This window comes from Antrostomus carolinensis, unplaced genomic scaffold, assembly GCF_000700745.2.
Source record: "Antrostomus carolinensis isolate BGI_N321 unplaced genomic scaffold, ASM70074v2 scaffold18211, whole genome shotgun sequence".
NCBI lineage: Eukaryota > Metazoa > Chordata > Aves > Caprimulgiformes > Caprimulgidae > Antrostomus > Antrostomus carolinensis.
The window spans coordinates 9,090-20,691 of record NW_010296531.1 but is presented as its reverse complement, the minus strand read 5'-3'; the positions used below and the strand labels follow the sequence as shown (position 1 = coordinate 20,691).

Sequence of the window (11,602 nt, the reverse complement as noted above, 5' to 3'; positions counted from 1 at the left end):
AATGAGGGGAAAGGGAGGGGATAGAGCCTGCAGAAAGATGTGTATCACTGCTGCTGGCTGCAGTATGGTGAAGGAACTGGGATGAATGATGATTTTGAGTGTCAAAGCAGGCTAGGTGAGGACAGGTCAGGGCCAGGCTGCCAGGATGCAGCTTGTCTCCATCTCTCTGATGGGCTGGAAAGGCAAAAGAGAGACTTTAACTGAATGCCCTGGCTGCAGCTATGCCTTCGTGTGGTTTTGGGTTCCCTCACACAGGAACTGTCACCACATTTCTCCCTCCGGGGCACTGAGCTTATCACACAGGAACTGTCACCACATTTCTCCCTCCAGGGCACTGAGCTTACACTCTACAAGGTCTTTACTGAGTCCATCCTTTTTAGGAAGACCCTCCCTACTAGAGTGATTTGCACACAGCTTGTGGTTTGAAGGAGGTTTAACCAGCTGGGCTTGGCCCGGTAAGACAGGGGTGACATCAGGTTGGAGGAAGCAAGCAGAAGGCAATGGTATTACAATAGTATCCCTGGCCAAGCGATCTAAAGATCAACTTGGTTTCTCTGTTCAACTAAAAACAGGACAGTCCCAAAAGCAGAAAGCAGGTGTGCTTTGGGTAGGCATGCTGGAAATTAAAGGGGTAGAGGGATCCAGCTACCACAGGGTAAAGAATTAAAATATGACAGAGCTGACCTCTTAGCACCAACAGGAAAACCAAGAAATAAGGTTATTGTGGAACAGGCTTTGAGACTTTCTTCTCAAAGGAAGTAATAAAATAAGTTCTGTGCTTTTGTCCTAATTCTTGACTGCTTATGGTTATTGGCTTCGATATTCTCATGCAAGTTGCTGCGCTATCAGGCAAAAAATAACTCAGCAGCAAAAATGCTCATGACCTTCACAGATCGTGTTGGTCTGGGGAAAAAGCAGGGCTGTGCAGGGGGGTGGAAGTGCTTCACTCGATGCATTCAGGATTTGCTGCAGTGTCTGTGATTTACCCAACCTTCTTCTTCGTTAGGTGGCATGTTTGGTATTCATGATGATCACAGCTCCTTACACTTTAGCACAGCAGATCACATTGGGTTTTGCTTATTACATTAATGCTGGTAGAGCTGGCTACTGGTAGCACAGGGTGATGCTGTGTGGAAGAATCACAAACTCCACAGATTGCTCTTAAAAGCACTGGGTTTTTTTTAATTAGTCAGATTCTCCTTGCAGATGTAAGTCTAAACGGGGTGGATGTGCAAAGCAGCAACCTCTCACTTGCCTTGCTATTTGTGAGGGTCTTGCACTTTATCTTGAAGTTAAAGGATGGAGCAAAGGATTGATGATGGGATAGATACTGAAGAAGTTCTCTCTTGTATTTCAGGCTGCCAAGTGTACATCGGATGGTATCCTGCGACTAGATCTGGACATAGTAGACAACGGACCACCAACCTTTGATTCTACTGTCAGCGAAAGTGACAATGTGCCACCTCAGAAAGAAACTCCAAAGCCACCTATGCCACCTACAAAACCCACTGGCACAAAAGAAAACCAAGAGGCAGAGAACAATGTGGCTGACCAGGAACATAAAAAACCTCTGTCTCCTCCGTTGCCTCCAGATAAGAAGCTTAAGGAAGGTGTAGCATCAAAGGACAATGTAAACACCAAGGAAGAGGACTCTGTAAGCCCAGAGGAGAATGTGGAAGGATCCCAAGCACCAAGTGAGGAGAACAGAGAGAACCTCACTGAGGTCGGCAACAAGGGCATAGCAAAAGCTCCAATTCCTCTTCCTAAGAGCGTGCCAGACAAGCTAAAAGTAGCTTGGGACCAACCAGTTCTTGAGCTTAAAAACACAGAAGACTTGAAACCATCAGGAGATAGTAGCAAAGACAACCTCGCTGAGATTGCCGCTGCAGATGTTACAAAGCCTCCTGTTCCTCCTAAGGTTCTGTCAGAAAAAATGCTAGCCACAATGAACTCCAGCCATGGTGACCTGGAAGATGGGGTTTCGGATGCTGTGGAGTCTGGCAGCTCTAAGCCCCCTGTGAACGGGATTGCAGCCAGTGAGGTAGCAGAGTCCACATACCCAGGAGCTGAAACTGAAGAAGGAAATGGGAGAACCTCTGCTGAGAAGGAACAGAAAACTTCAGCAGAAGAGACAGAGACTTCCTCAGCTACAGAAACAGGCCATGAGAGTGTAAAAGAAACTATTGAGAAGAAAGAGTCTGTAGAAAACACTTCAGGTCTCAAACTTCGCAGTTCTTCCCTGGGAGACTTGTTGTCTGATTCCAAAAATACAAAGAGAGCACTTCCAGGCAAAGGTTTCCCCAAGGATTCCCATCACTGCTTAGCTAAAATGGAGGAGAAAGTTGCTAATGAAAGGGAAAAGGCAGAAAAACTTCTGCAGAAGGTTTTACGTGAAGGGTTGCAGCAGGCCCAGGAGGGGAATGGACCCCCAGTGATGGCAGAGACATTGCTCAATGAGGCAGTAGAACAACTTCGGCAAGCTACACAGGTTTTGCAAGAAATTAAAGGTCTTGAAGAACTGAAAAAAGAAGCAACGCAGAAACAGAAAGAAAAGCAAAAGGATTTAGTGACTCTTTATAGGAGAAGTGCTCCCTGACATACTCTCCAAAGACACTTCTTTCTCAAAATCAAAGCTAAACATTTGCCATTTATGATTTGTACCGTTGCTAGGCCAGTGTTTAAAAGGTGGTGTTTTGCTGTGCACACACCATGTTTATGGGACAGAATTGAGCTTTCAGTTATAGCATCTTTCTTTCTCTCTTCATGCTGTACATATCAGTCTGGTTCTAATCCTCTTAGCCACAGCAGAAGGTTACAGGACATTGAATGGTTTTGAAAATGTGAATGCTCTCTAGGGACTCAATCCAAAGTCCTTTCAATGGATCAGGCCTTAAAAATTACTGGTAATCAAACCAAGCCAGATTTTTGAAGGGAGCAGAATGGCTGTTCCAGCAAAAGCCCCTGTCTATCTGTATTTACAGACAAGCAGATTCCAGATTGCACTGACACCTATCTGGTGTCCCCCCAGTTAAATCATTTAAGGATAAATGTGGTCAGTGTTTGTTCACTTGCTGGCAAAGTTTTCCAGACCACCTGGCCCAGTAACATCTAGGAATGTAAAGATAAATGGTTTAATCTTCTCCAAAGATACTCATAAAACCACATCCACGGTTAAAAAATGACCTCACACAGAGGCAAACAAAACTGGCCGACTCCTGGCTACAAGTAGTGTCCTCAGATCTGAAGCAGCTGTGTGAAATCACTCTTCTGAGTCTGGCTGTGCAGAGCTTTAGGTGTGCTAAGCACTGTGGAAGTGAACCCAAGTCTCAATGCATCATTGCCAGGCAAGAATTAATTGTTCCTGTTTCATGAACAGGGGAATTGAGGCCAAGATGCAGAGCAGGTTACACGTGGCCTTTGAAGGACTGTCTTCTAGCAGCGCAACACGCTTATTGTTGAGGACCATGTCGATCTGGTAACTCTGGATCCCCTCATCATCATTGGGAATAATTAGCCAGGCACTTGGAGAATGTTTGTCCAGGAGATCCCCAGGAGGAGCTGTCATTAAGAAGCTTTAGGGCTGTGTGTTCCCTTAGCTGTAGGCTCACCCTCTGTGTTGTCTCGGGATGTTAACTGACAGGAGCATGCACGTCAGGGGGCAGGTTGGGATGAGATCCCTCATCCCATTGAACAGGTCGGTACCTGCTGTGTCCTGGCTAGCCTGAGAGCCATGGTTTGGCACAGATGTATGTTTGTAATTGGAGTAGATGGAGGGAAAGGCATTTTGCACACGTAACTTTGGGGCTGGTCCCAGTGGCTTAAGTATAGTAACATAAAACTGCTTTGCTACAGAAGGGTCTGAGGAAGGCTCCAGTGCAATTCCTGCAGCTTCCCTGCCCACCTGCTGAAAGCAACCACAGCTCCCGAGGTCTTTAGTGATTACAGCTGTGGTAAAATCATGTCTGTGCACTGCTGCTGTGTAGCCCCATCCTGAGCTGGCTCCCCTCCCCTATTCTCTATGAGGAGAATCGTATGGCAGCCCGAAGGGCTTCTCCTTTGCTTGAGCCAGACCCTGGAAGCACAGAAAAGGGCAATCTTCTGGTTTTAAGGAGTAACACGTTATCTAACCTTTTTTGTCTCATTTCCCAGCACTGCACTCTTAGCTCACTCATTTCATTTTCTTCTTTCTTTTATCATTTCCCAGGTTCTACAAGGCTGCAATGGGCTGCAAACACCCCATCCCCCCCATAGCAGCAGCCCAGTAAAGCTTCATCTGAGCCTACTCTTAGGCTAGGTGGGGACACTTCAGGTCTGAGCACAGAAATGTTGGCTTTGGGCTTCCAGATATCCTGTTTTTCATAACCTGGAGCCACCAAGACAGGTAGTGACTAGAAGTGATGCTTCTGCCTCTTTTGATTAAAGCAACCTTGGTTTCAGTGGTCTGTCCCCCTCTCAAGACAGCCATAGACGTTGCAGGGGAATTCACTTGTTATTCTCTCACGTGGAAAGTTCTACACAGTTAAACACTCAGGGCTCAGGTGCCAAAAAGTTTTGCTTTGAGACAGAAAGTTTCCTACGTCCTAAGCCCACTCCCAGGCACGTAGCCTGGAGCAAACTCTGGATCTGTGTCATTTGCTGCTGTAGATTCAATGTGAACCATAGGTCTTATTCACCTTTCCAGACATCCTTAGGACAAGGGCTAATAACACAGACAATATTCAGTGCCTATCTCCTATCTAAATGTATTTTTCTGCATGTGCACTTTTGTTTACCGAACACTGTGTGGTATGAATGTGAGCTGTCAGAACCTGGTGTGCACTGGAAGTCGAGGGACATCAGCTTCAGAGAGCAGGCAGGCTTTTGCAAGGTGCAGTTCTATAACAAGAGATAAATTAGATGGGGGTGGAGGGGGGGGAAAAACCAGTTCATGCTTAACAGGAATATACACAAATCAGGGCAAACTCTGGGTACAGGTTTATATCCCAAAGCTAAAGCCAATCCTAAACTCCAGGATGGGCAAAGCAAAGCTTGGAACTGAAAACCCAGGAGAATGGAAACAGCTTATGGGATAGCTCAGTCCCCTAATTGATATCCAAATGCTTTTGCTCTCGGGGGTGTTTTCTTGCAGCGGTGTGTTCTGTGGATACCCATCTGGCAAAGTGCTGATGAAAATACCCAGACATCCCTATTTGTTACAGCCAAACCTACAGGATGTGCTTATATTTACTGTATATTTTTATATTATACTGAATATTCTAATGAATAAATGTCTGACATTTTACTGAATACCCATCAGTAGGAATTTTAACAGATAAAAAAAAATGTGTATCTGTTAAGATATGGGCAGTTAAATCATTTTACAAGCTACAGCTAATTACTATATTTGCTGTACTAACAGAACTTACTAGATTTGTATTATGTCTTGTAAATAGGTATAACTTAAGTGGAATCTCCATAGCACCCAGTAACTCTGCTGCTGAAAACGTTATGTTAGAGACTGTTTGGTTTTAACTATTTTTTCTAATAGGGTTAGCAGTTTCATCCTAAAATGTCTAGCCTGGCTGTAAGCCTGATTGATTCACCTGGACTTTGCAGGAAAAAAACCCACATCATGTCCCTTCTGCAATTTTCTTACTTGTTCTTCTCATTCTGGTTATGAGCCAGGCTCCGCCTAGGGCTGGAGAGTTGGTTCTCCTGCATCTGCCTTCTGGGGTGTTTTTACATCTTCCTCTGAAAATGGCAGTGCTGGGCAGAGTCAGACACAGGATCCTGTTCTGCTCTGACCTTATACAGCAACTCCCATGTTCAGTGTACATCCTGTCACCATGCACTTTTAAAGAAAATCTTCCTTTAAACTTACATTTAAACTTACATCTAATTTCTGGCTGCACTAAGGCTGTTTTTTTTTCTGCCTGAAAACCCTCTGGGCATGGAGTGCTGGGGTGTGAGTCTGTGTTTTGGGCTGTGCCACCAGTTACATGTCTGTGACAGGAAGGAAGTGAGTTTGCAAGCAAGAAAACGTGGATGACTATCTGAAAAGCAGCTGCTGCAGCCCATGGAAAGGCAACACTTTGTCTCCTGCTTGTAAAGAGCTTTGAGATTTGGCAATAAAACCCCTTTTTAAATGTCAGCTGTTTAAGAGCTATTTGTCCTAAATAGGAGCAAAGAAGAGCCACCAGGACCTGTACATTGAGGCTTTGCTCTGGAGGAGGGCGCGTTGCACAGGCTGTGGTCAGGCTGGGGTGAGCTAGATGCTGTGCTAACCACAAGCCCAGAGGAAGGAGAAGCACTAGGGGCTGTGGCTGGCACAGAACTGGATGCTGTGCAGTTCCTGAGTCATCCCTGCCTGCCAGCTTGGCTGCCCTGAGCAGAAAGCATGGCTGAGGCCAGGAACTGCTCCTGTTTTCCTTCTGGAAAGCAGTGGGAAGCATCCTCGTTCCCTGCAGGCAACTCACCAAGTGCAGTCTCCAGCAGTGCTGTCTGGGCTGCCCTTAACATCTTCACGTGGACTCTCTGGTGTCTACAAAATGTTGAGCTCACCCAGAAGTCATCCCCTTGGTGGTGAGCAACACCAACGCCTTGTTCCTCTGTCCAGATGCCAGTAAAGCTACAGGAAGACAAGAAGCTGGTGTCATAGTGACTGCTTCCCTTCTGTGAAAACTGGGTAGAACTGGTCATTAGGTTCAAAAGCGATGAGGAAAAGAGTGCAAATATACATGCCATCTTATTGCACAAGCTTGGCTTCATTTGGGTAAAAAAAATGTGCCCTCTAACACCTTGCTGGGAAGGGGGCTGTGCCTCAAAGGAATCTCCAAAACTCAGGGTTGATTTCTACAAATACACTACAGAGAAAGGTTCTCTTCCTCTCACAGTAAGAAAACAGACAACACATCACATTTTGGCCTTAAATTGATGTTGGTAAGGAAGGGAAGTGTCTAGCACTATTGTGAAACATGATTAAAAAACCCCATAAATGCAGACATACATAATATTGCCATATAAAACATTTGCCTGACTGTTTTTAATTCAAGGGATAGTCATGGGTTACTGGTTCAAAGAGACTCTGTTATTGTGTAATCTGAAACAGAAAATCCAGTGATTTTCTAAGTTCCATCCAGTGATTTTGCAGAACTCAGGGAATTTGCAACTGAAAAAGAGCAGAAAGAGCTCTTCCAGTCCCAGGGTGCCAAAGGATTTACTACAGCATTGGCTAGTTTACTCTGATGACTAATTATTCTTGCTATTAAAAATATGTGTGTTTTATCTTAAATATGAGTCATCAACAGTGAAGCTCTCCAAGATTTTCCCTTTCCAGCTTAAGAGTTAGAGAATTTGCAGGCACAGAAGATATCCACCATGTTTAGAGAATGGAGATCCCTGTTTTATTATGCTATGCGAGTTCACATACTTCAGAAAGCCAGTGTTTAATTTATTCCAGGAAATTTAGTCACTGTGTTCTTCTAGTGCCTTACCTCACAGCTAAACAACCCACAATATTCCTGTGACAACTGCCGACGTGATGTTACAAAACATTAACGATTTCATTCTCAGCAGCAATCCTGCAGCCTGAGGTCAATGTGAGGTACTTTAAGCCATCTATTTCCCATCCCCTCCTGAGTATCACAGACCCAGTGCCACCAGCTTTGCTTCAGAGAGCAGCTGGAGGCTTAGTCCTTGCACCTCGTGTCAGTCCCCTTTGCCTGAGCTACCTCGTGTTGTCAGTTCAGAGGTTGTAAAACACAAACTGTGAGGAAGGGCAACGGAGCTGGGGAAGGGTCTGGAGCACAAGTGTGCTGAGTTCCCGGCTGAGGGAACTGGGGTTGTTGAGCCTGGAGAAAAGGAGGCTGAGGGGAGACCTGGCTCTGTCCAACTCCCTGAAAGGAGGGTGGAGAGAGGTGGGGGTGGGTCTGTTCAACCAAGGAACAAGTGATAGGACAAGAGGAAATAGCCTCAAGTTGCACCAAGAGAGGTTTAGATTGGATATTAGGAAAAATTTCTTTGCTGAAAGGGTTGTCAAGCATTGGAACAGGCTGCCCAGGGAAGTGGTGGAGTCACCATCCTGGAGGTATTGAAAAGATGAGTAGCTGTGGTGCTTTGGGATGTGGTTTAGTGGGCATGGTGGTGTTGGGTTGACAGTTGGACTTGATGATCTTAGAGGTCTTTTCCAACCTTAATGATTCAATGATTCTATGAGATATGGAAGAAATCCTTCCTTAGTGCATCTTTACTAAAGAATATATGTAAAGTATGTGTACTCACACCTCTAGAAAAAAACCAAAACAACTTCTGTAGGAAATGGGTTTAAGCTGAAAGAGGGAAGGTTTAGATGAGATATTAGGAAGAAGTTCTTCACTGTGAGGGTGGTCAGACACTGGAACAGGTTGCCCAAGGAAGTTGTAGATGCCCCCTCCCTGGAAGTGTTCAAGGCCAGGCTGGATGAGGCTTTGAGCAACCTGGTCTAGTGGAAGGTGTCCCTGCTGATGGCAGGGGGGGTGGAACTGGATGATCTTTAAGGACCCTTCCAACCCAAACCATTCTATGATTCAATGATATTGCAAAAATCCTGTTTGTAAGAAGTTATTACAAGAGGGATGGCTGTCAACAGCTTATGACATATACTGGGTAAAGGGAAAGAAACCAAAGTTGGCTTAATTTGCAGCAAAAAAGATTGAAGATTTCTATTTAGAAAAGTCTTTCAGGCTCAGGGTGAATGTATTCTAAAATGAGATCTGCAGGAGGACCTCCATCACTGGGACTTCTTAAGAGCAGATGTGCAGGGAAGGTGGGTATATCTCACCTTTTTCTGCACAGGAAAGTGGATGACGCTGTTGCCCAAGGTCCTTCCCAGCCATATGGTTTCCACAGGACACAGCCAGAAGCCTCAGCAACCAGACTCAGTGGCTAATAATCCCCACAGGCTATTCAGGTCTTTAATCCTGTTCTCCCTCTCACTGGGGAGCTGTGGGGTGATAGATGTGCTGCCCTAGAAATCCCCGCAGACCCTGCTCACACCTCCTCAGCCTGGCCTGCTCTCCCCCCCAGCTTTCTTCTCTTCTCCTCTCCTGCTCCAGACTTCAGTTCTCATCTCTTCCCACTTACCCATCTCATATCCCTTCTCCGCCAGAACAACTCATTCCTAGAAAGCTCCATGCTGTGTTGATAGAAGCTGTCCATAAGTTTTAGTTGTGCCACTGCCAAGAAAACCTCCTTACTCCTCGCCCTCATTGGATTCACGAGCCGGTTTCTACATCCCCATGGGGGATAAGTTTATGCTTTGGAACGTAGGCATTTTTCAAAGTCAGGAAATTAATTTTAAAGTTATTTACTCAAAATAAATGAATGAATGGAATCCAAATGCTGGGAACCCAAGCTAAAACTACTTCCATTTATTTTTTGACTAACAACACTATTGGCATTTTTTTTAATAGCATCTTCCAATGAAGACCTCAAGATGCTTTGTGGCCATGAATGAATTCTGCTTTGTAGTGCAGCCAGGAGAGACAGTGGAGTTTCTCACCCTACAAGAATGACAGCAAAGGCACAGAGCATTGAAGAGCTGGTCTCCAAACCCATTCTCCTGCAGCAGATACTTTTATTGTTAATTCATGCAGTTGTGACACTTTGCAGTGAACGTTAGATGACTTGAAAATTAGACGACTAGATGAAGATCTCTTGAAAAGAGCAAAGAAAGAAAGAAAGAAAGAAAGAAAGAAAGAAAGAAAGAAAAAAGCCAATTCTGAGAATTTGTCCTTTGACAACTTTTCTGATCCTGAGCAGGGATAGGAATGGAGCCCCAAATCCTGCTTTCTTTGGGCGGTATGACAGTTAAAGAACCATTATTCCTAGCCCTTAAGTGGAGAAGACATAAGTACAAATACTACAGCTATCTGTTAAATCTACCATATTGATCATCTAAATGAGAAATAAGAACTTGAAGTGTTTTGGAGATGTTCTGGGGGAAAAGACAAAGCCAGCTGGAGCAGAGACTGTAAGGGGGTGTACTGAAGAAGAGGTCAGAGACAGGAAGAAGGCAAGATGTGGGGAGGCAATGCTAAGTACTAGCTCCTATTTGTGGGTAAGGATGTGACATACATGCAATGTAAACGGATCCAAACCCTCCTTCCCCAAAGAACTACACAGCAGGGTCATATCCAGAAATGAGGATATTTGAAAGCTGGTTACTGGCTTTCCCTTACCCCTTATTGAAACGTTGAATTCCCTCTTAGTCTCTAAATGGGTTTCAGATGCTTGGTGAATTTTTAAATGATATTAGTAATTTCCCACCCACCCCAAAAAACTCAAGTAGTTTTGGAGGAAAATTATTTTTTTCCTTCTGTAGAAACCTACCTTGCAGAGAAAGAAATGCTTCTTAAAGCACAAATCCTAATCAGTTTTAGATGCAAGTTATCTAGCACACCACGGCACACTGGGATGTTTATCACTGAAATTAATAAAACACTCCAAGATCACCCAAAGTCCAACAGACATGCTTGCCAGCATGACTAACTGAGCAAGGATCTGTGCAAACAAAACTGCAAGTTCCTCTGCTATTTCATTCGAGGCAAGAAGTCAGTTTTGAAATACTGGCAAAAATGCTCTGGGTTTGTTTAGACCACATCACCATGACAGCAAAGCGCTGCCCGGTTCTTCATGTATTGTATGTCTTTGCAAAAAACTAGTGGTGAAGGGGAAATGAAGGTCAAAGAAAAAAAACATGAACAGATGTCATGTGGGAGATCACAGGAGATAGAGATGTGAACCTACCTTCTCCAGTGCCAGGCCCCAGGATGTGGATAACCTCCCTGTCCAAGCGACCGAGCCTCTGATCAGTTTTTTCTCTGGAGCAATGCTGAATTTTCAACAGCATGGGTTGAATTTCCTGAAAGAGGCAAATAAATTCCACTTGTTTTCAACTGCCAAGAACTAATGAACTTTTGAGAGGTCATCAGTTCAAACAATAGTTATGTATTTGAATGACAGGATTGCTCTCCGCTTAGCCACACTTCTGCCTTTCTATCCAGGTGGGTTCAAAACCACCTACCTCCAAGGGTGGAATCAGAATTCTCTGATTCCTCATGGGAATTGCCAGTAAGAAATTGTCTGGCAAAAGATTTTCAGGGCAAAAGAGCAATCCCAAACTGTTAACAGATTTGGAAAAGTGTCTTGGTTTTAAAAAAAATGTACCAAAAAAAGCTTTGAAAATTTGACATTTCAAAAGGAGACAGTTTTCCTCTGCGGCATGAAAACATGATTTCAACACTTTAGTTAATTTACAATTTTTAGGTGATTTACCCCAAGAGTTTTTGAAAGTATGAAATTACATATTTTGATGGAGCTCATGTGATTGCTTCCTGTCTGCTTAGAGGAGTTTTGAAAATGTTTAATTTTTTTCTTTGCTCTAGATAGGGGAAGAGAATTCAAACCCCTGGGAAGATGGGAAAGCTCTTTCAGTCTGGCTCTGGTCAGACAGAACAGGATTCCTGTGCTTTTCAGTCCTCAAAATGGGGCACAGCGATCCAATCTGGCTCCTCTGTGACTGTTTCCTCCAAGAAACATCATTTCATTTAGGTTGCCCAAGGAAGTTGTAGATGCCCCCTCCCTG

General features: G+C 44.4%; 1 protein-coding gene across 1 annotated transcript in view; it reads left to right on the top strand.

Moving 5' to 3' along the window:
* Positions 1–2,617, top strand: part of PLEKHO2 (pleckstrin homology domain containing O2) — a 23,590-nt gene extending 20,973 nt beyond the window's left edge. The window contains exon 6 of the mRNA XM_010178334.2: positions 1,358–2,617. Coding sequence (XP_010176636.2) covers positions 1,358–2,596 — 1,239 coding nt within the window. The 3' untranslated portion in view covers positions 2,597–2,617. The remainder of the gene's footprint in view (positions 1–1,357) is intronic.
* The last annotated feature ends 8,985 nt before the right edge of the window (positions 2,618–11,602 follow it).